The sequence below is a fragment of the Phragmites australis genome, chromosome 16, assembly GCF_958298935.1.
Source record: "Phragmites australis chromosome 16, lpPhrAust1.1, whole genome shotgun sequence".
NCBI lineage: Eukaryota > Viridiplantae > Streptophyta > Magnoliopsida > Poales > Poaceae > Phragmites > Phragmites australis.
Window position 1 is genome coordinate 636,696 of NC_084936.1, and position 26,458 is coordinate 663,153.

The 26,458-nt window shown below is 42.6% G+C and overlaps 3 protein-coding genes across 9 annotated transcripts; 2 read left to right on the top strand and 1 right to left on the bottom strand.

The window, feature by feature from the left end:
* Nucleotides 1-691: 691 nt before the first annotated feature.
* On the bottom strand, nt 692-3,013 carry LOC133895740 (glycolipid transfer protein 2-like). 3 transcript variants are annotated; one of them, XR_009905641.1, is made up of 6 exons: nt 2,656-3,013; nt 1,843-1,898; nt 1,577-1,707; nt 1,325-1,460; nt 990-1,152; nt 692-881 (listed from the first exon to the last, which is right to left on the bottom strand). XR_009905641.1 is itself a non-coding variant. In XM_062336239.1 (6 exons), exons 1-6 carry the CDS (start codon nt 2,825-2,827, stop codon nt 846-848), a joined length of 675 nt encoding a protein of 224 aa, XP_062192223.1. In that variant the 5' UTR covers nt 2,828-3,011; the 3' UTR covers nt 692-845. The 3 variants fall into 3 exon arrangements, 2 of the variants coding, with proteins under 2 accessions (XP_062192223.1, XP_062192224.1); XM_062336239.1 differs by having other exon boundaries at nt 990-1,133; nt 2,656-3,011; XM_062336240.1 differs by having other exon boundaries at nt 692-1,152.
* A 10,776-nt stretch (nt 3,014-13,789) lies between these two features.
* Nucleotides 13,790-18,327, top strand: LOC133895909 (TOM1-like protein 5). 3 transcript variants are annotated; one of them, XM_062336435.1, is made up of 10 exons: nt 13,790-13,963; nt 14,185-14,342; nt 14,594-14,672; nt 15,137-15,235; nt 15,324-15,437; nt 15,835-15,992; nt 16,872-16,947; nt 17,137-17,222; nt 17,429-17,571; nt 17,663-17,947. In XM_062336435.1, the coding sequence occupies exons 2-10, from the start codon at nt 14,242-14,244 to the stop codon at nt 17,797-17,799; spliced, it is 993 nt and encodes a 330-aa protein (XP_062192419.1). In that variant the 5' UTR covers nt 13,790-13,963; nt 14,185-14,241; the 3' UTR covers nt 17,800-17,947. The 3 variants fall into 3 exon arrangements, with proteins under 3 accessions (XP_062192419.1, XP_062192417.1, XP_062192418.1); XM_062336433.1 differs by having other exon boundaries at nt 13,791-13,963; nt 17,429-17,584; nt 17,663-18,327; XM_062336434.1 differs by having other exon boundaries at nt 13,791-13,959; nt 17,429-17,584; nt 17,663-18,327.
* A 924-nt stretch (nt 18,328-19,251) lies between these two features.
* On the top strand, nt 19,252-26,097 carry LOC133896441 (phosphatidylinositol-3-phosphatase SAC1-like). 3 transcript variants are annotated; one of them, XM_062337049.1, is made up of 17 exons: nt 19,252-19,410; nt 19,535-19,739; nt 20,331-20,496; nt 20,597-20,819; nt 20,997-21,073; nt 21,457-21,644; nt 22,612-22,709; nt 23,199-23,332; nt 23,421-23,555; nt 23,683-24,052; nt 24,204-24,325; nt 24,452-24,571; nt 24,701-24,777; nt 24,895-24,928; nt 25,014-25,205; nt 25,338-25,449; nt 25,547-26,097. In XM_062337049.1, exons 1-17 carry the CDS (start codon nt 19,330-19,332, stop codon nt 25,796-25,798), a joined length of 2,586 nt encoding a protein of 861 aa, XP_062193033.1. In that variant the 5' UTR covers nt 19,252-19,329; the 3' UTR covers nt 25,799-26,097. The 3 variants fall into 3 exon arrangements, with proteins under 3 accessions (XP_062193033.1, XP_062193032.1, XP_062193034.1); XM_062337048.1 differs by having other exon boundaries at nt 24,701-24,928; XM_062337050.1 differs by lacking the exons at nt 24,895-24,928; nt 25,547-26,097.
* The last annotated feature ends 361 nt before the right edge of the window (nt 26,098-26,458 follow it).

Below are 26,458 nucleotides of genomic sequence, written 5' to 3' on the forward strand. Positions count from 1 at the left end.
GCAGGGATAAAGACATGCTCAATTAATATATATAATTTCAGTTAATAAGGTAAAATATCTTGCAGCTTTGTGCCGACCAGCGGCAAGAAAAATTAAACAGCTAAGAAACAAACGAGACCTTCAATTATTTGTATTATTGTTGTTGTGAGAGTGCAAGTGGGTGATGGAGCTAATTGTCATCCAGAGATTAGGCCGGAAACGTTTTTTTCCATTATCTGAAAAAAAGAGATTAGGTGCAACTCATACTTTCTTCAGTTTGCAACTTTGTATCTTGCATCCAGAAAGAGCAAAGGAACAAAAAAACAAGAGAAAATTATTGGCGGTTGGTGCCGTCAAGCATGAATCGAGATGCCACGTTTCAGTAGTTTCTACTCCTTTCTTGTTATTTTTTTTTACCGAATTCTACTCTTTTTATTAAGAGGATAATATACAGCTTCCACTTTAATTTCTAGGTGATTATTGATGTTCGAAAGATTATTAGGGAAAATTTGACCATTTTCATCTTCTTGCAGTCTTTCTAGTCATGAGAAAGATACATCCTTAATGAGAAACGGGACAGAATAAAACTACAAGGACACGAACACCAGACTACCTAGCCAGGCAGAACTAGCTAGGTAATTTTGTATTATGAAGGGAAAAAACACTCAAATTCGAGCAGGCTGTACGTACATCCACTAAAACTACGACGACAAGAACACAAACACTTTTTTCACATTCATTTTGTCACTTGAAATCTACAAGCAAACACCCAAAACTAAGACCTTTTCAGTTTTACAAGGACAAAGCAAGGTTAGATTCTGCAGGTATGTATAGACGTCCATCAGGTGATCGGAAATCCCTTGTGTTTAATTGGATTTCAGCTTGTTCAAGTTGTGCGTAGCCTGCAAACCGTATACAGACTGTTATGAGCAAATTCTGATCAAACATTGCAACATGATCAATCTCTGTAAACATATGTGTGGTTAATTATTTGGAAACCAAATTGGTACCAAAATGGCATCGATCTCCTCTAACAGGGGCTGAACAACACAGATCAAGATCTTCACATCTTCTGCAAGATCCTCAAAATTTTGACAGCTCCCCATCAGCAGCGCTATGAAGGTCTCTCTTTCTGGGATGAGCTTCAGTGCCACCTGACAGTTTGCAACTATGCTGAGAAAATTAGGTCAGTGGACGAAACAAACCTACTAATTGCAAAGCTAATTCAGAAGTCATGATCATAAATATAACTACAGAGAACTGTATGTGCTAAACAAATTTATTTTTATTTTCTAGAAATTCTCTTGTTGTACCGGCTCAGAATGCAGAATAAATCAAGTGATACCTTGTAAGCAGCTGATGAGATCCAGCCATGCCATGGCTTCAGAGTACATTTATATGCTTCTTCCACAACCTCTTCCAGGCTCGACTCAGGGGTTTTCAGTAGCCTCTCCAATAAATATTTTGAGAAATTTATTGACCTGAAATGAGCACATATCACAACATTTCGGAATGAAGGCTTGCAACACCATGGACATGGTGGACAACTGACATGGTAGGCATGATGAATATCAAAACACAATTGATGTTCATGTACCTGCCAAGCCATATAATAGCTCTGGTGCAGCTGTTGGTCTTCTTTGATGTCCCTTCCTCCACTTCATCGGTGACTATCGCCGTCAAGCTCTCGTGTTTGGAAGGGTCTCTTGAATGCAGATCTTGTAATCTCTGGGAGAAAATCGCATATTGTCATTCATGATTACTGATTGGAACAATTGGAATGAGTCCATAGCAAGTGTAGAGAAATATGGAATGGCATGTTCAGGGCATAAGGGCTTCTTGCAGTCAGACATCAGCACTTACCTGAACATTTTTCTGAATGTCTTGCCTCAGGACTAGCAACGTGGGTCCAATCCCGTCTTCATCGACAAAAGGAAGCACTTGTCAGTTCAACATGATTTTTTAGATACAAATGGAGTGAGTAGCAAATGGGGTTAAAAAAAAGAAGGAATAACTGAATGGAGTGCATCAGAGTATATACTGGTGCCAAGTTAATAACCAGTGATATGGCATCTGAAAAGAAAGTAATTTTGGAGGTTTTCCACTACATTATTTGTGCCATCCATAAACAAATTTTTGCAAAAGTCACTACCGAAATTTTCCCCTCCCCAAATGTACATGGGTATTTCCATTTATAACCTCATGGAAGCATGACAGAAAGAAGTTTAAGGTCTCTGGGCCACATAGTGAGTGGCTACAGAACTGACAAGTACACTGCCTCTAAGAATCAAACAAAGCATAAATCAAAGGGTCTGAACCAAATTTTCAAATCAAATATGGCAACACAATGATGAGTGTTAAACCTGACCCACAACACACGCACACAGACAGCACCTGCATACACAAATGACACAATTTCTCTGTTCTCTAGCATGTACTGCACATGCCCAATGCAAGTAAAACTCCGAAGAAGAACAGCATTTTTCCTGAACACATGAACCTATCTCACTCTATTCAATTACCCCTCACAAGATCATAATATTTAAACAAAATAAAAAACAACAATACTTTCTGATAAGAACATCAGACCAGCTGAACCTTCCTGAAAATTAATCAATCCCAGCTGAAAAGAAAATAATTCGGTGTATTAAGAAGAACACTACATCAGTTACAAACCAAGAACATGGATGAGTTTCTTGGAGACACAGATGAGATCCATGGTGGATGACCTCTGCTTCTCCTGCACCTGCTGCTCGTCCCCATCTCCTGAACGGAAGAGAGAGAGCTCCTCCATGGCCAACCTCAGCTCAGACTTCCCGTTCTCCATCTCCTCTCTTTTCCTCTCCATCTATCCTCCTACTACCTTACCTGAACCCCTAGGCTCAACTAATCCACTATTTATACACACGCATACAAGCTCTTTAGCTGCCATTTCTTGGGATAAATGATGGGGTCAACTTCTTGTTGCATTTTTTTAATCAGTGATCTCTCTTGGTGTTGTTCTTGGCATCCCTCTATATGAAGTCAGAAGAGCAAATGGCTTATTATTGAGAGTAAAATATGGGTGATGGTTCAGGTCCTTACTCGGCAGATGATTTAATTACTTGATGCAGTTGTCCAAGGACTTGTTTAACAGTTTACACATTGCCGTGTGTACTTGTTATAGGAATCCCTTGTTAAATATTATTAGTGAAAACCACTGCCAATCTACATCCAACTCCAGTTTGTAAAAATACAGATTCTTTAAGGAGAAGTTGTAAAGTAACTAGTATTAGACTTTTCCACATGACAATTAAGTTGTGTCTTTTCTTTTTGTTAGAATTAACGCTGTGTGATCAGTTCAAGGAAAATGCTTGAGAGTTTGTGATAAGTGAAATATATAATCTCTACTATTCAAAAAGTATGTAGTGGTTTCTGTACTAGGCATGACGTCTTGCCTCGATGTCCTGCAAACTATCTCAAACTTTACAGAAATTACTCACCCCATACCACTCGTTAAATACTCAATCGTCCCCCCGCCCCACACCTGCGCACGTGAACCGTTGCCACCCTTCACCCCTCCCTACGCAGCCGCCCCCCCTCACCTGCGCCACCGCCGCTGGCACATCTCAACCGAATTAATGCCGCTCCTTCCACCCCACCTTTTTGCATACCTATGCGCCTCCGGTCACCCAATCCGCTCGCCGCCCTCACGCCAAAACCGCGCGCCACCCTCATGCTGAAGCCGCGCAATCCTCCCGCGGCCCTGGTCCGCCTGCGTGTCGAAGTCGTCGTCTGTCGTGGCCCTCCGCTCCGCACGGCCGACGGCGCCGTCGCCCCCCCCCCCTCTGCGTCACCGCCCCCCCCCCTCTACGTCACCGCCGCTAGCACATCTCAACCGAATTAATGCTGCTCCCTCCACCCCACCTTCATGCGTCCCCGTGCGCCTCCGGTCGCCCAATCCGCTCGCCGCCCTCACGCCAAAGCCGTGTACCGCCCTCATGCTGAAGCCGCGCAGCCCTCCCACGGCCCTGGTCCACCTGCGCGTCGAAGCCTTCGTCTGTCACGGCCCTCCGCTCTGCACGGCAGACGGCGCCACCACTCCTCTGTGGGGCCCTCCGCTCCCCCACTCCTCCGCGCCTAACCGCGCCTCCGCACCTCCGCACCCCTCACCGCTGCCCCCCCCCCTTGACATACCGTGCCGCTTCCTGTGCGTTGCAACCCCCCGCGCCCAGCTCCCCTGATCCAAGCCCTGATCGCCTTCGAATGTGCTGGGTGTCGCGCGGAGGCAGCTCAGATTCGGATGCATGAGTGCTCTCCCTTCTCTGCTTGCTCATTAAGATTTCTCCTCGGGGTTTTTCCCATTCTGACGTTGTTTGACTGCGATCCGTTCTGGTCGGTGCAGGTGCTGGGCAGCTGATGCAAAGTTTTCGCCCGGCGGCGGCAGCGAGGACCTACTCCGCCGCCGTGGAGGTGAGCGTTTTGCCGCCGTACCCCAGTTGGCTCCTGTGATTCTGCATGTCACGCGCGCTCGTGGTGTCAAATCCATCTCCTCTGGATTTTTTCTTCAGTGGGGAATGGGAACTGTCTCCTTGCCAGTTCTCGCCTTCCCCTGTAGGTGTCTGCGCCTCCGGCGGTCCGGTAGAGTGTTATCTGATCGGCCAGCGTTGGGGTTAGACGATGAAACGCGTTGTGTTGTGCCTATTTTGTGTTGTGGTGGTTCAGTTCCGAAAATGGCTGGTCAGCGTGGGATTCATAGATGCTCTTGCTATGAGCGTCTCCAAATGACAGAAACTTCGTGCTCGTGAATGGTGTTTGTTGTTGAGCTTGATGGATTCGATGGTAGCTGTACCAGGAAACGGTTAGGTGGCATCTAAGTGGTTGGGTGATGAAGCAGCTACGTATGAGACTGATAATTAGTAAGCTCACGGTGAAAACCAGCGGCAGTTATAGATTATGGATTGTACTTCAGTGCAGCTATTGTTTAGATGTATGTTATGGAGGACACCTGACATTAGGGTGTGCTGTATGGTGGTTATCCCGGGGGACCAAACAGTATGCTCACTATATGGTGGTGGATGCTTAGTGTGTACACTAGAAGACTTGATTTGGTTATGTTGGAAGATCATTATCATCTTATCATATGCACTTACCTGTTTCGATACCTGCTCCTGAAGAGGTGGCATTGTCTTCAGTTTTTGTGACATTTCAACTCTAAATTGGAAGATGCAATGCATGCTCTTTGGAAACATTGGCACTGGTAAATCTTTTTTTTTTTTTACCAAATTGGAATGATTGAACCAAACTGTGGTGGAATAAGTTGATCTTGGTGATTGAACATTTTTGGTCGATAGTATAGGTAAGTATCTAGTGGGATCTCTACTTCTGTACAGCCAAAATATCTGAAATCCAATTTTCCATATGCCTTAGGATCTCCGGGGCATCTGGTATAGTTAGATGACCTTTTAGGTTGTTAGTTCAAGAAAATATCATGCTTCTCTAGATAATTACTTCTCTGTTATGCATGACTTGAGTTTACACAACTATTCTTTTGCTTTTAGATGATTGTGCGAGAAGCGTTGAATTCCTCCTTAGATGAGGAAATGTCTACAGATCCTTCTGTTTTCTTGATGGGAGAAGAGGTACTACCAGTAGCCAACTTGTCTATTTTTCTCCCCTTTGTTTCTTTTGGTCTAATAATTGTTACTTCTGTGGTAGGTTGGGGAGTACCAAGGTGAATATAAGGTCGGTAATATTTCTAAAGATTTATGCTTCCTTCTATCTCCTTGTGGCAACTGAAAATAAATATACGAATGCTATTGGTGTTGAGCTTCTCTTCATTGGTGCTCTTTGCAGATATCAAAGGGATTGCTAGACAAGTATGACCCTGATAGGGTTCTTAATACACCAATCACTAAGGTTATAAATATGCAAAATGATTAATCATCATTGTCCATTCATAAGCTGTCAGTTTGATGTCATTACATATTAATATTGAACTGCTTTGTTTCTGTTCAGGCTGGTTTTACTGGCATTGGTGCCGGTGCTGCTTACCATGGTCTTCGACCTATAGTAGAGTTTATGACATTTAATTTTTCAATGCAGGTTAGTTACCTATAAAAAAATTCTTCTAATTTATTTATTTGCTTGATTTGAATGTGCTTTCTAATCCCCGTGTTCTGCTCCTCCCTTCCTGTCCGCGATCCAGGCGCCCAAAAACGGCGGCCCACCGGTACCCCCCCCCCCGCGTGTCTCTCCTAGAAATCTTCGTGCACTCGCTTCTTGCCTGGGGTTGTCCTCCTCTGTGCCGGATTTAGGGTTGGGATGGACATCCGAGTACGCGGTCAGCAAGTCGCTTGCCTCTATCTGTCCATTCCGCGAGATGATTCCTCGTCGGACTCCAATCTCTGCTCAAACTCAATACCTCACATCAAATCCTAAGTTGTGCTTTATGGTTGCATGTGCATAACTCACATCATTATAGATTAAATAATTGTACTTTCATTGCACCATCGCGTCTATGGATTCACTACATTTTTATGTACTGTCTGTTCACATTACAATAGTTTTGAATTATCTTTGCAAAGGTTTTGTTTGGCTTTCCAGATTCTTCTTTTTATCGACATTTGAGTTTCAGAAAACTAGAAAAATACAACACAATCACTGTGGACCATAACGCCTAAGCTAACCAGGGACAAAATGATTTTTTTTCAGCAACAAGACCATCGTGTAGTAGGTTTTTAATGCTATCTTTTATGAAAAATTGACATTCTGGACAATACAATCCTTTTATTTTTGTCCCTCTGTTTTTCTCTGACAGTGCCTTAATGCAGTTGTCAATATTTGGAGAGCTTATGAAGCAATGGAGTTTTCAATATCTGGAGAGCTTAAGCTAATCGGATTCTTTCTTCTGTAGCAGTCTCTCTGCATGCTAAGCGATTGTACAAGGAGCTCTCTGCTTAATGGCAGGTAGGCAATCTCTTAAATTATTTTGGTATTGATCTTTCACCTATTTGAATAGTCTTCATCTTTCTCTTTTCGTGCAAACATTAAACTCATAGATTTGCTTCAAAAAATAGATAGCTTGGAGGGTGCTGCTTTGAGCATCCAGCATTCATGGCCAAAACTGTAACAAACCCAATGGGCGGCTCAAGTATATGTGGGGGCTCGGGATATGATAATAACTGTTGTTTTTGGAGTGTTATTTGTTCTGAAATTTGAATGCTCTTAACAACTTTTTTTCCTTTCGTCTCTAGCTTAGGTTTTTGAATTGAAGGGAAGAACTTCTATGAGCATCAGTGTTAGAGGGCTATGGCACCACAGGGGTACGCGTCGGTGGAGGCCGCAGTGGGGGCGGGTGTTGTGTAGGGAGAGGGTGAGGGCGACGCGATCCGGGCCGACGTGGAGGAGATGCTAGCCGAGGAGCTGCCGCTGGTGGACAAGGTGTCTGAGGCCGTCTGTCTTGTGGCACCGGCGTGCATATGATCTCTACCTTAACTGGTTAGTCCTCTGCCCCACGAATAATATTGAGATATCTGCCCCAGGTAGACTGCTGCGATCTCTCTGTTGGGGTGTTGAATTAGGGAATTTCAGGCCGAGATCTTATGTTGGTAAGGGATGCAATTGTGGAAGTGTTCGGTAGAATATTTGCATTCCCGTGAGTCCACGTGTAAGTATGATGTACATCTTTTTGGCACCTTGACGTTGTTTTCAGTCCAACAAAACCTAAATGCTCTTTTGCCAAAGTTGTGTCACGCTTGCCATGGTGTCACGTCACTTTTGTTTAACAGATTTTTTGCGTCCGTTGCAACACACGGGGAGAAAACTAGTGAACTACTAAAGTTACTCTTTCCTAAAATTTAATATGCTCGATTAAACTGCAAAGGAGTATGGCATAAATTGCTTACCAGTAGATCTCAATTTCTTACAGTTACAAGTCAATATAGATATCATCTGACAAGAAAATAACCATTTGAAATCAAACATATATAACAAATTATCAAGATTCAAACCTTACCGCTCCTGCTTAATCCTAGGCATTCATTTTTTTATATCGAACGACAGGCATAAGCTAGCTAATGTTGGTGAACAGCATGCTTATCGCTGATAAGTGTTCTACTTGATTAGAATATCATCTTAATGTCACCATCATGACTATTGTTTTTTAAAGTCTAATATTGTTATATTGATACTACTGTTGAGGCTACCATGGTCCATAAGCTGTGCAAAAAAATTCTTGCATTTTGCCATTGGCCAGTGGGAATCAAATAAAAATTGAGCTTTGGTTCTTCCAGAATCCAGAGTGTTTACAATGTTAGCCCTTGTCTTTTCCAACATCCTTTCCTGCTCAGGATAACCACGGGCAGATCAGATCCATGCGTTCATGCATGTCTCCAGAAACAGTTTCTTGAGCTGCTGATCCATCCACGGACGTTATGACGTGACATCTATGCATCTAACCCCGATCGTTACACACTTCAATCAGTGGGCTAGGCTAATGCAGGCTCAAAGGAGGGATAATTGACACTGATAGTTAGTAACTCCTTATATAATCTCTCTGATCATGTGTTTCTCACTTTCTCCAGTCAAAAGAGAGATAATAGTGGCATGAGAGACTGTGACTTGTGGATGATTAAAACTTACAAAATGTTAAACCTGCAGGTTAAACTAGCTGAACCCACAGAATCTGCTCCTGATTTCACATTAACTACCATGCACAGATTTGCCAAAGCAAAGACAACCAACAATAGGACTTAATCAATCAGAGAAAAACCATCGATCATGACTGCTCAAACAAATATCATCTATCATGTACGCATGTATGTCAGCAATCAGAGCATGTAAGCATGCATGCACATATAGGTGTTCCCTGCACGGCACTTGTACATGAGAATCAACAGTACAGTGGTCTGTCTTTACAGGCCTAGAATATGATATGTGCGTCACATGACTTCATCAGTTAGTATATATGTAGCCTACGATCGAGCACGCTTGCGTCCTGAGAGAAGCTAAGAGAGTTTGACTTGGATGCATCTATGTGTGCCTGTGTAAGACAACATTGTGATAAGATTAGAGAAACATATATATGAATATTGTGTTCGCAATTTTCAGCATTCAGATTCGTTTTTTGACCAAATCACCGCTGTGTTTCATGTTTGGAAACCTTACAAAATGAGACAACGAGGCAATGGTGCTCCGTTTTTAAAACAATGGAGGAGGGCCGGGGGAGATGCATGTGGATGTGGTTATGCAATATAATGCAGACTCTGTTTGTTGGGGACATCTGGATGAAGAAGAAAGGAACAGGCAGGCAGTAGATAATTATACTCTGAAGAAGTACAAGTGTGGATGGACATGGATATGTATGAACAATTTCCATTTGTTTCTCCAGTAGCATCCTTTGTTCGGGTCCATGCGAAGGACCCAGAGTTTGTTCATATGAGGCCCAGCCCATAAATGGATCAGCCACTGAAATTTCCATTTTGTAGTGGGAACTGCACGGCAAGCTTCAGTTGGAGTAGTATTTCTTTTTTTAAGGACTGCTAAAGATTGCCGAGATATATTAAGAGATGAAATAAGAACAAATAAACAGTCTAGCTAGTTTTTTATTCACTACAGGAGAGAAATCTAGAGCTTACCAGAAACAAGATTAAAAAAAGATATCCGCTTACAACTTTACAACCTCTTAGCTAAAAGAGAGAGAAAACACCTAACATCCTTAGACGGGTAAAGAAAGTCAGTTAGAGTATATGGTTGGAGTAGTATTTCCTTTCCTTTTTTTCCTTTTTGACCATCATCATCGATCGTGTAGTTTAGATAAGTAAGGAGGTAGCAGCAGCAGCAGCAGCACAAATGATCTTGCTTGCAGGCAGCACTAGCAGGTAGTCAAATGTCAAATTACTCTGCTAACATAAGTTGACTGCATGTTTAAATTCTTTACGACTTCAGTTAATTTGCTCCATCATTTTCCAACGGGAAGACGACAGTTGTGCCAATGCAACTGCTCCCGATTTGACCTAACTAATCCTTGTGTTAACAACTCCAAGAAGAAGGATGTGGATCCACCGCTGCTGCATTAATGGAGTTCCTTCGCTACACCACCCGCTACTCTAGATAATCGCCCATCTCTTTCGTATGTGATTTCGATGTTACTATAGCTGTGACTAAGGACATGTTGGTTAAAGTAGATTTTTCTATTTATTTTAAAAAACCCTCCCTATGAGTGAAAATTAGTGCTGGAAAAATGAACGGCTTGGCCTACACGATCCGATTTGACCTGTTAGCTAAACGAATTATATTGAGTATTTAACCTAGACACGATCCATACCTAGACACGATCCATATAAGACGGGACGTTTCATAAACACTTATGATACAGTAGGTCTGATAGGCTTTTTTCCATTAAACCTGTTAGCAAAGCCACACGGGTCCCACTCATGTGGGGCCCTCGGACCCCTAATCGCCGCCGAGCCGAGGCCGGCTGGAGTGGACCGAGTCCATGATGACCGCGGGTGGCCCACATGTTGGCCCCGCCGCATCCGGTGAGGCCCGGCCTGCCCAACGTTTTTTCTATAGGTCCCTGTAGTTTCTGTTATTTTCATGCTCCAATGGCCCCGGTCCACAAGGCCAACTTTTTCTTCCTGCCTAGGCTCCGCCGGGACTGGTAAACACGGCTGCATATTGGACCAACTTCAGATTCTTTGACAGACTTTATTTCAAATCAAAATTACTCACTCGGATTGTTCTGTGTTCTTAGCGAATTAGATCTATTTTTGCTTAACAGAGATGTTCACAATTTATTCTAAGTTTCAGTGCCTCGCAACTGTATACACTTTGGAGGCTTGCACTTAGATAACGACAACAAGCGGGTATTATTTACATATTCAAAGTATAAAGTGTTTAGCATGTTATAATTCAGGATGTTTATTATTTATGTATTATTTATGCTTAACTCGTGAGAGAGGGAAGCAAACATCAACCGAGGAGAGCACATAAGTGTGAAAGCAAATTATATAGGATACTATTTAGAAAAATCTCTATGAGACTCTATTTATATAATTCATCCCGTAATTCAATAGCTAGACTGAAAAGAAGAAATAAAAAAATAGACACATATCATCATAAAAGAGAGAATATTTCGTAGGACAAGTACTACAAAATTTACTTCTACAAAGGTACTCACTATAAACCATCCATAATATTAGTTATTTTGGCAAGGACGATAAGACGACATACAAGTGGTGACAAAAAAGATAGATGGCCCTTGACAAATGCTGCCACTCGCATGTATCAAATTGACTAGATACGACGACAATACGTAGAAAGCAAGCCAGCTAAAAGACAGGGGCAACCGTAGTCGTTTTATCAGCGGATGGACCATCGCAAATTGTCATATTATGATATCGCAAAACGACATATTCTCTTGCAACAAAGATGTATAATTAAGAACCTCTACTACTTAAAAAATATGTAGGTTTTCATAACAGACAGGACGTCCTACTATTCTTTTCCTGAGCTCTGACAGGTGGTCCCTCTTTCCTGCCCAACACCAATCTCGATCTCTCATCTTCCTCCCCGTCGCGTCCCCGTCACAGCGCCGCCCTCGCCATCGCGACATCGCCTCCGCCCCTCCGCTTTCCCATCCCACGTGAATAAAGCCGGAGGCGTGCGGCCCAAGCAAAGGCCCTGTACTTGCCTCCGACGTGCTGGATCATGACGCTTGCCTCGGTCGAAGCTAGGGTTAGGGTTTGGCTTGGCTCAGTCACCGCGCCAACCCCGACGCTGATGCACCACGCATGATGGCGGTGAATTGCCTCTACGTCGTGGTTGCCTCCACGGAGGCTAGCGCCACCGTGCTGCAGTGGTGGGCGGCGTCGCTCCTCAACAATGAGGCCCGGGCGGGTGGGGACGGGGAATGGCTCGCGGCCGTGCTGCGGTCGCGAGTGACCATCACGCTGTTGGTGAATCTGGTGGTGCATGTGTTCCTCATCCTCGTTCTCGCGCTCAAGGTGATTGCCTCGGTTTCTCTTCTCATTCCCCGTTTATGGGAGGCTACCTGCATGCTATCAATATTGTTGCGAGTTCGAATAGAGTGTTTACTTATTGAGCTCATGGAGGTGGGTTTCGGTCCTGAAGGGCTAATCGCTTTAGCTTGCTGTGTGCTATTCGTTGCTGTTCTGGTGGGCTGTAAGCTACTCTTTTTTGATGTGTTAATTTTGATTAGATAAAGGCTTTGTCGATTGTCTGCTTCTCCTTATGTTCTCATTGTTTAATAACTTTAATAAGGAGAGAGTTGGAAGTTGACCCGAAATGGAAGTATTTTAATAGAGGAACACATTGATTGAATTTGTGAACTCTGGATTTTCAGTTTAGGGTGTAATGTTGGAACAAGCAAAATGTACGTTCTTGTATGAGTGGAAGTGTTGGTGGTTGTTTGCACATTTAGCTATAAATCCTTGGCTTATGCAGTTCTGCAATCGTCAAGGGGGAAAAGGTCTAGAATGGAAGTTTTATGGTGTAGTTTGAAACTTTGAATGAGGAATGCTTGCCACTGTAATGCGATGCATATTATCATTTATCTGGATGAGAATTCCTCTAGGATAATTTCATGTTTTGATTGCTGGGGTGATAGCCATAAAATGGTAAACACTGGTATGAGTTGAAAGGGTGCTAATCATTGGATAGAAATGTTGGTATAAATGTTAAGATTAAGGCAATACTTTAATATCAAATGGTGTGTCGTAGTGGACTGGAATGTTATAAAGGATGTATAGCATGAATCTTAACCGTCATTCTGTTATGTTCTCTCAGAGGATGCTTTTGTACTTCCGTTTTTATGGGTGCATTATGTCAAGTGCTTGTGTGACAGAATAAGGATTAAACACCTGGTGCGATGAAGATCATGGAGCCTTGTTAATGACCTTTTTTCGCATATCAATTTTATATCAAAGTTGTATCTCTTGTTGTTGTCTCTATTTACACCCAATTTTAGAATTTTTTTAATAGTTTTGGAGATATTTGGGTTTGTATGTCAGTTGTTTGATTGCGACAATTTTCAGTGTTGTCTTTAGAGGACGTTTAGGTGACCTTAGAGACATGATAAAATTATGTTTTCACAATGTAGCTCTCATTTTTTAGTTCTTAAATATGCATTTATTTGCCATCATATCTTTAGTATAAAAAAAGATATGAAAAAGAGAAGCACTGCAATGTTGGGCAAGATCTCCTCATTTAGGTGTGCGTCCTCTGCATCGACATGTGCGGCTGGAGGACCGCGTGATGGACTGCATCGTTCGCCCACCTGCCGCTGTCGAGGATCATTGCACGCAGGTATGTTGTAAATTTTAGAAGCGTAGTTATTTTTTTTTTCTTTTGGCTTAAGGATGGTTGAATTCAGGTCCGATGCTATTTCAATTAGTGTAGTTATCTCACTATTACTTATCACTATTGTTGCTACTACATGTTATGTAAGTCTGTGACGAATAATGCCATTAGTGTTTGCAGTGCTTCAGTATTATTAACAATGTTATATTTTTAGTGTTGTAACTTTATATACTTGAATTTTGTTGGTAACTTCATATATAATCACATCAAGATACTTAGATGATAATTGTTGATTTTAGAGAAATAAATAATATTATTGTATACAAATTTTAATTTTTGTTATAACTTACATATATTCAACTAGTAATTTAAAAGTTCAATGTAAAAAAAATGCACTGAGGGCAGGTGGTGCCGTCGAGGTGGCAATATCTTTGATAGCGAGTCAGAGAGTCGCCGTTGCCAGAAAATACAGGGTGCAATCTATAGAAGGGAGAAGAAATTGTTATATTGAAATAATCCCCCCTCTCTCTCTTCCGGACTCCTCTCTCTCCAGCCGTGTTCTCGCTTCCAACTGAGATCGCTGCGCGTGCCTCCCGCGCCATGGCCTCGCCGCCGCCGCCACTGCCGTCGGCTACAAGACACTAGAAACGCTCCTTGAGGCAGCTGCGGCCGATCCGGGTGGGTACGTGCGTGCTATCGCTTCTTCCCCTTTTGCCCCCTCGATGCGATCTTCTGGTCCTAGATTGCATCTCTTCTTCTTTCGCCCGGAAAGAATGTTCTTTTCGTGCTCGCCGGTTGTGGTTTATGCTGAAAGGCGCGATTTTTACGCTCAGGATGGCGTATCTGTTGGAAAAGAGGGATTGTTTTCTTGTTTTTTTACTCATCTTGTGTTGTGGAATACAGGCTTGGATCTGCTGGGGAGAGGAAAGGGATAATAGAGTGAAGGAGGCGGGGGAGAAGATGGCATCGGAAATGGTGAAGGCGGCGACGAGCGAGAAGCTCAAGGAGATGGATTGGGGAAAGAACATCGAAATCTGCGAGCTCGTGGCGCGGGATCCTGGGTATGCTTACCATTCCCTTCTGTTCCCTCTCTTCCTCCAGATTTTTCATTCGAAATAATTGGTTGTGCAAGTAGCATTGCAACTTTGCTTGTTGAAGGTTCGGATAATGAGTTCGATAACACACTATTTTTTCATGATTTCTTTTGAGTGCACAACGAGTTGATCTGGAGGGGATATCAGTTTATCGTTGGAAAGTGTTTTTTGTTTCTTGAATTATCTGTTAATTTTTTTGTTCCTGTTACTGTCACCAGGAAAGCGAAGGATGTGATCAAGTCCATAAAGAAGTGTATAGGGGGCAGGAGCAAGAATACTCAACTCTATGCTGTTATGGTGAGTTATATGCACATAAGCAGCTCCCTTTTGTCTTGCCAATCAACTGCTGCGTTGTGTGTATCTAGATTAGCCACACGAACATATTCCTATCTAGATTAGTCACACGAACATTGCCAATCAATAGCTCATATCAGGGACCTGTAAGAAGAGAGGAAGTATTTGCGCCTTTTACCCACCCACAGAAGAAAACTGCATAAATCCGAAGAAATCTTGTTGTTGCTAATGGTTTGGTGCAAATCAGTCCGTCAACCATGCCTTTGATCTAAACGGGAGGATATAAATACTTAAGATGTTTTCTTGTCTGCGGGGTTAATTTAGTGCTTTATGCATTATGCCTGGATCTTTAAACTCTTAAATTTAGGGCTTGGTATAAAGTTCCTGCTAACACCATTCCTAAATGATCTGTCATTTTCCTTGGGGAAAATTTAATATTGGGTTTCTCACTGCGCTATTTGTTCCAGCTATTGGAGATGCTCATGAATAACTGCGGAGAGCCTGTCCACAGACAGGTAATTGATAACGGGCTTCTCCTGATACTTGTGAAGATAGTGAAGAAAAAGGTAACTTCTTTATTTTCTGCTGAATGTTGGAAGACAGTTGTGAAACTTTACTAATTGGTATTGACATCACACACTATCTTGGTTGCAGACAGAATTACCAGTTCGAGAAAAAATATTCCTTTTGCTAGATGCCACACAAACATCCCTGGGTGGCGCTAAAGCAAAGTTCCCTCAGTATTATGAGGCATACTATGACCTGGTGGTAGGTACAACCATTTACATTTAGATTCTTTTCGCTTGATTTCCTTCGGTCCTTCCTTTTCTTCCATGGTATCATGTTGAGAGTTTCAATAGCTCTAATTGAATATGTATGGTATATTGTTTTCCTGCACCTAGAGAAATGGATTTGCTCATCTTTTAGTTATTTTTTTTTAATAATATCTGAGTCATAAAATGGGGCACAAAATTTTCTGATGATGTTGTTCGTTTGGTAGCTGTAGGATTTGTGGCCAGACCACTTTTGTGACTCCAATATGAGCAACAAAATTTTCTTCTCATTAGTCATCCTTGTTAGCTTATAATAGAAAGTATTTACCTTTTTGGCGTTGCACATTTATTTTGATATATAGCTGAAGCTGTTGTTTTCTTTGCTTTTGTAGTCTGCTGGTGTACAATTTTCAAATCGTCCAAACATTGTTGTCACACGGGCAGACGTTCCAGTCCCAGAAACGAGAACAGAACCAAATAAGGACAGTTTATCTACCAGATTGAATGAAGGTCAGAGGGAAGCTCACACTCAGCCTGCTCCTGACACAAGGTACTTTCTTGCCATTGATGGCATGCTTCTCGTGCTATATGTTAAATTTTAACCTGTTCTTTCTCAAGATTCATTCTGAATTGGCCTTTGCTATATCTTTTGGTTTGAATCTTGTTTGTTATGCTGTAAATTATGCTAGCATGTCAACATTCGAGTCTAAAGTTCCATGAAGACACTCTTGTTTAGCTCTTTCCTGGTGCATAGTGTATAAATGCCCTCCATTCTCATTTCTTAAGCAACGGTATTGTAGATTTGTAGCGCCCATGCCTTGATGCTATATTCCTATGACAGTATAGTGCCGCAGTATGGAGTTGCACTATGTTGTAAAGTAACCGCACTAAGCATTTAAACTACGTTGTAAAGTAACCACATTAAGCATTTAAACTATGTTGTAAAGTAACCACATTAAGCATTTAAGTGTAACATCGAGGTCTAGAATCGGTATGACCCTCCAGAGTTAAGGGAATTGATGAGTTGTTCTCTGTGCCATTTTTGTTTGCTCTGAGCGATCCTTGTTGACCTACTGTGGTAGGAGCCACTGAGCCAGTTGTATGATGTTCATAGAGGAAGTGGGTGCTGCAATGAACACCATGGAGCAAAGTATATTTTTATATGTGACTTTACTCTGTATTAGTTATCATGCATTTCTTCCTTCATCTTTATTTCCTTCCAGTGGAGCTTAATGGCATACTAGTTTTTGCTCAGTGCATTCATCCTTATGATGCTTGATTAACGTCTATGGTACCCTACAGTGTTGGTTAGTATTTACAGACAAGATAACTGGATGAAACAAATATCGCTTTATCTGTATTGGCTGTCCAAATACATTAGACATATTGGATCTTCAAGCGTTCTAATGGTACAATTGGTGTATTTCAGTATAATCCGGAAAGCCTCAAGTGTGATGGAAGTTTTAAGGGATGTGCTTAATTCCATGGATCCTAGACACCCTGAGGTATGGATGACAGGATGAAACCACTGCTTTCATCATCAATTATGTTATTTATATCTGTGTCTTTTTTAATTTTGATTGTGGCTAGATTTCACTTATTTCATATCTTTTTATTCTGGGGAAGCCAGCTTGTTTCATATCTGTAAAGATAACCTACTTGAACTCTCATGTCCTAGTGCTGTGTTCTTGTAGGGAGCAACAGATGAATTTGTGTTGGATCTTGTAGAGCAATGTACATTTCAAAAGCAACGTATAATGCACCTGGTTATGACATCAAGGTACAGGTTAAGCTTTGATTACCATGTTTAAGATTTTTCCGCTGCTTTTGCATAGTGCTGCACTTGTCATGGTTTGCAATTTTTCTGGTTTATATTTGTCCATATTACTATACTAGAAGGGTGTGACGTGTGGGTTTGGATTCGTTCCTTAGTAATTGATTTCTCATAAGCTGCTATAATTTAAACTGATGTTACTATTTTGTTAGGGATGAACTGGTGGTATCACAAGCTATCGAGCTAAATGAAGAGCTACAGAAGGTCCTTGTCCAGCACGACACATTGCTTTCGGTTCACCCGACCACAACAGTAGCTTCTAATCTGAAGGAAGAGGAGGAAGAAGATGCTGAAAGTCTGTATCGGAGGTAGGTATCTATCATCCCTTCTCTTGTCAATGGTGGAAGGTTGGCTCTTACAGAATTCTTCCCCTTCTGAAACAACAGACTGCGGAAGGGGAAGGCTTTATCACAAGATTACCCGGACGACTCCATGCCATCGTTCCGATCCATACCCGAGGACAAGATGCGGCGCCCGCTCACCATCCAACCGCCTCAGCCCGACAAGAAACTGGGCGCGCTGAACATCCGTTCGCCAGATCGAGAGGCGAGATCCGAACCTGCTCCAGTGATCCCGCCGCCCCCTGCCAAGCACGCCGAGAGGGAGAGGTTCTTCAGGGAGAAGAGCATGGACGGCGTCACCAACCTGCCGAGCCACCTCAGGGGCCTGTCGCTGCACAGCCCGGATGGCAGCAGCTCGTGTAGCGGCAGCACGGATTACGGCGACTGAGGGGAAGCTTGGCGGCAGTTCATACAGGGTTTCCATCTTGGAGCTGATCCTCCCTCAGCTCACCGAGCAGTGACACATTGATCAATTGATGTGATGTCCAGAGAGGCCGCCTCAGCCTCAGCCTCAGCGGCGTCATCTTCTTGCTGACCTGTGTACACTTACACTTGGCTTGCTAATTCTTCTTCTTCTTCTTCTTTTTTTTTTTTTTGCTTCTTTGGCTGATGACATACATTGTCGGTGTGGTGTTGTTGGGTTTTCACTTTTCAGATCTATAGATGATTGTGATGCATCTGCATCTGCATGGGGTATACTTCTGCTTGAAGCATTCTTGTGCTTTCCCCTTTTGGCTTTCTGTTTGTTACGTGGTCGTGTCGGAGGCGTGCGTGCTATGCAGCTTTAGGAAAATGGTCGGTCATTATCTTTGGGAAAAGCTACCGTGCAATGCCCACTAGAGCTGCTGTGCTTCCTCTGACGTTTTGGACACAGCACTGTCGATTTCGATTTTGATTTCTCTTGCGACTGGACATTGGACATGTTCAAAACAAAAACATAAACGAAACCTCGATGATGGTATAAAACAGGCCTCTGTTCAACATCGATCTCACGCGTTAGCATGATTCGAGCAAATGAAGGGTGTGTTAGCACAAGTTTCTTTCTTAGCCGAATGTGAGGCTAAAATTGGAAATCTCTACTGTATAAAATACGAGTAGTTTTTGCGTAATCTTTTTTCTCACTCTCCTTTCATATGATAGAAATCTCTAAAATTCGAATAATTTATCTACTTCTGCTATCCATTTTTTCCATTTTATTACTGGCTACAGATATATGATCTGTTTTATTAATAAAAATAAATAAATTAATTAAAATGGAAATTAGTTTACAATCCTCTCCTCTTTTTTCAGATCTCATCTGAAATCAAACAGTAGTATCACTCTCGACGTATTCGATCGACGACGTTCTTATGACGCATCTATAACTTTACATTTAAGTTTATATTTAATACTATTATATCTAATATTTATATTTTTATTGCAACACACAACGACTTAGATGGTTAACAGATATCTTCAGTTTACCTGATTGTATTCCCGTGGCAGTCGGAGTTGCGCCTTGGATGATGAGGACTCTAAGGTCGCGGATGCGGATGCCAAAGACAACGCCTTTCGCACATGGTCACGTATTTCTTTAGTACGCTAGCACAGTTGAGTTACGCTCTCTTTGCGTGAGTCCCGCGAGTACGCCTTGTTCCCCTTTCTTCTCGTCTCCTTCCTTCCTTCCTTCCTTCCTTCGATCGATCGATCTCTCGAACGCGCGACATCGCGAGATGGCGGCGGGGGCGGAGGCGGACGACCCGTCGGCAGCGGCGGCGACGCTGGAGAAGTTCCGCCTCTACGAGACCCGCGCCGTGAGTACAGCGACTCATTCCATTCCCCCATCCCCGATTTGGGAGCTTGGTGGAATCGCTCGCTGAATGAATTCATTCATCCATCCGGATTGTTTGTTTGGTTGCCTGGCTGGTGGGATTGCAGAGGTTCTACGTGATCGGGAGCTCGCGCGAGAAGCGGTGGTTCCGGGTGCTCAAGATCGACCGCTCCGAGCCGTCGGAGCTCAACGTCAGCGAGGACCTCGTCTGGTACTCGCTGCAGGAGGTTAAGAGCCTCCTCCAGCGCATCGACGAGGGCAACCGCTCCACCGGGGGGCTCACCTTCGTCACCAAGGCGTACGGCATCGCAGGTCCCTGTTTCCAGTGACCAATTACCTGCCGCATTCATTCATTCACTCATCTCTATTGCGTTGGATTGGATTGTTAACCCTAGTTCCGTTCCACGGCAGCTTCTCTTCTAAATTAACTTCGATATAGTTCATCAGACCTGTTTTGTCGGGGTTGCTGAATTTTCTTTTGAGTTGATGATTGCTAGTGATTGACAGAGTTCATTTCGATTGTTTTAGAAGAATAGTACCATTACTGAATTCAGAATAGAAATAACTCTGTTACTCTGTGCTAGGAATTCCCCGGTGCTCATAGGTCGTGTGAGTACACCTCCCTAAAGGGTTCAGTACTCTCCTCTCTTAAAGACAAAGCCAGGGGGATATCTTATCCCCATGGTTGAGTTTTTTTTTTGTGCTAGGAATTCCCCTAAAATCTCTTGCTGACAATTCGCTTGTTGCTTACTGATCTGAGTTTCTGAATCAGACGTGGGGAGTAGTTCCAAACAGTGTAGATCATGAACAAAAGAATTTGGTGACTAGCTTCTTGAACAAAAGGTTCTTATCCTTTTGCGGTTATTTCTCAAGATGCTTGTTTTTGTTTTCTTTAACACGTAGGCTGCATCAAGTTCCTGGAGTCATATTACCTGATTTTAGTTACCAAGCGCCGCCAAATTGGTTGCATTTGTGGACAAGCTATATATTGTATAGATGAGAGCCAGATGATAACCATCCCACACTCATCGGTGCAGACGGATATCGCAACCTCTAAGAATGAGCTGAGGTATAAGAACAAGCATTCTCTGCACTGTTTCACAGTTTTGAATTTGCATGTACTAGTGTATATTTACTGAATTTGAGGAATATCATTGCCTCTGTAATAGGTACAAGAAGCTTTTGGCTAGTGTTGATCTCACCAAGGATTTCTTCTATAGCTACACGTATTCCATCATGCAGAGCTTGCAACAGAATGTCACTTCTGCTGGGATGAAGGCAATGCCTTATGAAAATTTATTTGTCTGGAATACTTTCCTGACAGAGCCAATTCGATCAAGGTGCCACAATACCCTCTGGACAGTAGCTCTTGTCCATGGGCACTTCAAGCAGGTTATGAATAAAAAACTGCCTGCCACATTTTTGTTTTGTTTTGTTAATGTTTCGATTTCAATTGTTGAGAGTTTGGAAATTAGGGTTTAATTCGTTGCTGATGAGTGCTGGTTGAACTATTTTTGAATCCTTGCATATAGCATAACTAATATAATGTGTTTCCCATTTATTTTCCAGGTGAAGCTGTCAATTTTTGGCAGGGAGATAAACGTTGTCCTCATCTCTAGAAGATCCCGACACTTTGCTGGGACACGGTAGGTTTTCATGTGCTTTAAGATTATGATGTATTGCTGGATGTCCTTTTGCCATTGTATAAGCTGGATTCATCATTGAGGATTATGCCCTCTTCCATTGAGCATGATATTTTAAATAAAAAAAGAAAAAGGAATTTGCTGTTGAGTGTTGAGTTATCACATGCATGTCTTGTACTCTTGTCTCAGAAAACTTATCATGAGCATATCTAAGTTCTTTTATTGGGTGAATCAGTGCTCATGTATTACTTTTTAAATCAACATTCGACGGTCATCTGCTATTATATTTCATCCACTTTGCCACTTGATATCATGTTTCATTGCCCTGCAGGTTATATGTTATTTTTTCAGTTGACAATTTACTACCTTCCACATGGTGCCTGTAGGTATTTAAAAAGAGGCGTGAATGACCATGGAAAAGTTGCTAATGATGTCGAAACCGAGCAGATAGTATTTGAAGAGGAAGCTGGTTCCTGTAAGGGAAGAATGAGTGCTGTAGTACAGATGCGAGGATCAATCCCTCTCTTTTGGTCACAAGAGGCTTCACGATTTAGTCCTAAGCCTGATATTTTTGGTTAGTAGATTTTGTGAAGAATTGCTTATAGTCTCAAACCAACAGAAATGGTTTGTTTGCAGGATATTCATATGGAACAAGTCCAACCCTCCCCCTCCCCCACATCCCTCATCTCTCAAAACTGGACAAATTACCCCCTGCACCGTTTGAAAGTAGTTTCTAAGGTGGTTTTAGCTGATGTGGCTTACATGCGGCAGTGGGCCCCACATGCCATAATCCACCTTCACCTCTAATAGGTCTTCTTATCCCTCTTTCTTCTTTCACACTGGCGGCACGATGGGCTGCTGCTTTGTCGACTCGGTCAGGGCCCACGACTAGGGACCAGGCCAAGGAGGTGCACAATAAGCCGGAGCAGTCCGGGCAGGTGATGGACATCAGTGTCATGCACGCGGTTGACTACCTGTGCTGCTGCTGCTCATGGCTCGGGATGGTCAACCAGGAGATGTGCGCTGCGCAGGAGGCGACCTCGCCATCGGCGTTGTGGAGGGCACACAGAGGGGGAGCAGGGCGCAGCGGGGTCGGAGGAGCAGGTCCTGGAGGTGGAGGTGCCGGAGTAGGGGGATGTGATGGAGGGGGTGACATGAAAACAATTGGGAGAGAAAGGAGACAAGGAAGAATATAAGGATGCTGACATGTGGGCTCGATCTGAATGACGTGGTACAAACTGGGTGATGTGGCGCAAAACCAGGCTCAAAAGAGAGGAGGGGGGTAATTTGTCCGGTTTTGAGAGTTGAGGGATGTAAGATTCCTTGTTTTCAAATTCGGGGGTGAAGATCAGACTCTGACTAGTTCCGGGGGGGGGGGGGGGGTGAATTGGATAGAGTATAGGACTTGCACATCTGAGAAAGGTCTTGGGTTTTGGCTATTTGATGCTTGCCCACCTCCTCAACCTTTAATCTGACCATGCTTCTAGAAACTTGAAATGCATATTTTTTTTCAGTACTTTCACCTTCAGATTTCACTGCAGTTCAGAGATACGATCCTACATATGAAGCAACCAAAATGCATTTTGATGACCTTGCCCAGCGATATGGACATCCTATCATAATACTCAATTTGATAAAGGTATGTATTTGCAACTTGATCTTGCAATCCCAAATTATCTTCATATGTTGATGTAGTCATGATTCTCCTGAATCATTAGCTTCGAGATGAAGCTAATGACTCCTGTGTGTGAGACAGAGGAAAGATAATTATCTCTTTTCCCTTAGGTATTTGAGGCTTAAATTCGAACTCATGCATTGCACTTAAGAATTGATTGCTGTAGTTACACCCTTCAGATGTATTGGCCTATTGAGAAATGCAATATTCTCTTTGTGTGCAAAGATCTTTCCAGGATAAGTCACACTATATGTACTATGCCACGTGGAGTCAAAACTGAACCGAGCAATTTGTATCTTTATCCCGATTAAGTTTTGCTTGAACATGTTGGTTTAATTTGTGGTGTAACGATGTAAGTAGTTGGCTATTCCACTTTTACTTGTTTGTTGACAGCGAATATATTACCTTTTGTCCTCAATATCTTACTCATCAAATTTTGTGTTCTCTGTGTAGACTGTTGAAAAAAGGCCACGCGAAATGATGCTCAGGCGTGAATATTTTAATGCGGTTGGATATCTTAATCAAAATGTCCCAGAAGAGAGGAAATTGAGATTCATTCACTGGGATTTTCATAAATTTGCTAAAAGGTTTTCAAGTGATTCTTGGCTTCTTGTTAACTTCAAATTTGTGCAAGTTAGTGCTTGCTCACGAATGTTTCCCACTCTGCTTTGTCAGCAAATCTGCAAATGTACTGGGTGTTTTAGGAGGTGTAGCTGGTGAAGCACTGGACCTTACTGGCTTTTACTACAGTGGAAAGCCAAAAGTCCAGAAAAGAAGGACAACTCAGCTTAGTCAAACTAGCACTGCAAGGTACTGATGAAGCACTGAAGTTTTGAATAAAGAATATGAATATGCAGCAAAATCAACTCTTTTCAAGAGAGCACAATATCACATATCCTAACTGTAAACTGACAATGTTTTTCCTCTTTCTGCACAGGGATGGTTCCCTTGAAATAAGAGCTAGTTCTGGAGATCTTTCAAGGCTCTCGAGTAATGCTGATGCACTTAGTTCTACAGCCTTTCAGGATATGAGGAATGAGGCTAACAAACAAGAGCCTCTTGGTGATACTCCTTGTTATCAAACTGGAGTTCTTCGTACAAATTGCATAGACTGCCTGGATCGCACAAATGTTGCACAGTATGCTTATGGCCTTGCTGCTTTGGGGAGGCAACTTCATGCAATGGGACTGACAGATGTTCCAAAAATCCACCCTGATAGCAGCATTGCTTCAGCTTTAATGGAAATGTACCAGAGCATGGGTGATGCACTTGCTCATCAGTATGGAGGATCTGCGGCACATAACACAGTCAGTATATTTTCTTTATTATGTGTATATGTTGGTTCAAGAGTCATTTGTAATGTTCATAGGGCCCTCATGGAAAACTCTTTTTTTTAGGGGTGGGGGTGATTCAGTACTTTCCACTGAACACAAATTGCATCCATTTGTTTCTTTTCAGGTTTTCACTGAGAGGCAAGGGAAGTGGAAGGCTACTACTCAGTCTCGGGAGTTCCTGAAATCAATTAAACGGTATTACAGTAATGCCTACACTGATGGTGAGAAACAAGATGCTATAAATCTGTAAGTCTATCATGTGGCTTTGTCATCTTGAATATATTAACCATACAAGGTAGTGGATGAGCTGTTGATTGCCAATTGAGTGCAATGTATTACCTTCGCTGATTCTTAGTTTGGTGATATTATCAGATTTCTGGGATATTTTCAACCTCAAGAAGGAAAACCAGCTCTTTGGGAGCTGGATACTGATTATTATCTTCATGTGACAACAGCTGGGGATGATCTTATGTTTGATAGCTACCATTTGAGGCAAGTTTTAGTGGCTATACCGTTCAGTTGTTATGTGACATACCGATTTTAGTCCCTTAACACGACAAGATGTAGCACTTGACATAAAGTTCTCCGCCATAAATTGGTGTCATTCATGTTTACTGACAGTTCCGCACCTGGAAATGTGTTTGCGGGATCTGGAGCTGCATTGAACCCTGGAACCACATTGAGCCCTGTTCCAGCATGTAAGGAGGATTTCTCAAGGATGAAACTTACTTCATTTGACAAACTTATAGAAAGGACATGTAGTTCAATAAGGAATGTAAGGCTTCACTGTGATGCTGATTTAAGGCCAATTTTAGGTGTTGGAACTTCTGGAATGGCTCCAGATGCAGCGTATGCAATTTTTTTTAATCACTCATGGTTCTTGATTGCATTTATTTTTTTGATGTTGTCCTTACAGTATGTGTTTATGATTCAGTGAGATACAGCTTAAAAGCCCAAACTGGTTGTTTGGTCAAAGAAAACACACGGCGACAATTCCAACTACAAGACTTGCCCCGGTTGAAAATTCGAACGAGGGAAACAAAGATGACTCGAGTGTCTCTCTTTGTGGGGAACTGACTTGGCTATCCTCCTCAGCTGACTCATGCGAGGAGGACATTTTCAGAAGGTGACTCCAGAAATTACTATAGCTCTGTACAAATGGTTCTCTCTCTCTCTCTTTTTTTGGTGGTTTTGATACCCATCATGCCCACAATCTATCGTGATAAGTCTGAAATTTTGTTAACTCTTAATTATGCAGGTATCTTGCCTTCACAACAGCGGATGTAGAGAACGGCTGGTATGGTGGAACACTGATATATGACCAAGATGAAAAAAGTGGGGCTTACAAACATTATTCTGAACTTTGCCAGGTAAGCAACTCAAATGATTCACATTGTCGCGGCATGCTAAAATCTCATCTTACTTTTGAATCTGTAAGTTCACATATTCATGTTCCTGATATTGTAGGGACCTGTCATGGATCCTTTCGAGCATGATCCGGAGAAAGAGCGGCATTATGCAGAGGCCCTTAGCGTGGATATTGACATTACAAATGATGCGCAGGTAGAGACAGAAATGCAAGCCGCACTGGATGACTACCAGATCATAGGGTCGGACCTCAGCATCATCCCTTCATGCGGAACACTTGCCGAGGATCCAAGCCAGCTGACGAGGTGGATCATTGGAGATGAGAAGCTGCGCGTTGGCACTGCACAGTAGCTCGGTTTTTGTGGAAGGGCTGTGCAGTACAGGTTGCTAGAAATCAACTTGTGATTCATTCACCGACTCAGCGTTTGTGTATATAATAAATAAAAGTGTTGTGTTCTCTAAACGAATTACCCGCTGTATTTAGCCATTTTTCTGGGAGCACATATCCAAATAATCATTGTTGGTGGTAAGCTAAGCCTCTGTCTGTGTTGTGTGTTCAGTTGGATTGGAATGAGAAGGGAATAGGGAAGCGAAGGATGATGTATAATGTGTGTCTACATGCAGTGCAATTTATTCATTCATTGTTGGTACATGTATCAAACAAGGATGGACTGCATGCGTGCAGTCCGTCATCTTAGGGGGCTCATTTGGCTGCTGCTGGAGACGCCCTCCGGCTTCGCAATCTTTTCCTGCCTCGAAAAAGAGAATGCAATCGAGGTTCACCATGGCGGTTGGAAGCCCTAAATATACAAACAAAATAATCGAAGCAGATCAGAATCTGGTAACTTGATTAGTTGTCAATTGCATGCATGGTTGTGCCAACAGCATCGGCCGATCGCCATTTTCACTGTGGTTTTAACTTCTTCTCCTACTGTGGTTTTAACTTTCCATGGAAAAACACTGATGCAGCTCTACTCTCGATGAGTGATCGATTCCAAGGAGTTGTGCATA

Coding starts and splice junctions, on each gene's coding strand:
- LOC133895740 (XM_062336239.1), bottom strand. CDS start 2,827: ATGGAGAGGAAAAGAGAGGAGATGGAGAACGGGAAGTCTGAGCTGAGG. Junction 1,708..1,842: donor ACATTCAGAAAAATGTTCAG/GTAAGTGCTGAT, acceptor ATTTTCTCCCAG/AGATTACAAGATCTGCATTC. Junction 882..989: donor AGGAGATCGATGCCATTTTG/GTACCAATTTGG, acceptor TACGGTTTGCAG/GCTACGCACAACTTGAACAA.
- LOC133895909 (XM_062336433.1), top strand. CDS start 14,242: ATGGCATCGGAAATGGTGAAGGCGGCGACGAGCGAGAAGCTCAAGGAG. Junction 14,673..15,136: donor CTCAACTCTATGCTGTTATG/GTGAGTTATATG, acceptor TATTTGTTCCAG/CTATTGGAGATGCTCATGAA. Junction 16,948..17,136: donor TGGATCCTAGACACCCTGAG/GTATGGATGACA, acceptor GTGTTCTTGTAG/GGAGCAACAGATGAATTTGT.
- LOC133896441 (XM_062337048.1), top strand. CDS start 19,330: ATGGCGGCGGGGGCGGAGGCGGACGACCCGTCGGCAGCGGCGGCGACG. Junction 21,074..21,456: donor CGACACTTTGCTGGGACACG/GTAGGTTTTCAT, acceptor TGGTGCCTGTAG/GTATTTAAAAAGAGGCGTGA. Junction 24,053..24,203: donor GATCTGCGGCACATAACACA/GTCAGTATATTT, acceptor GTTTCTTTTCAG/GTTTTCACTGAGAGGCAAGG.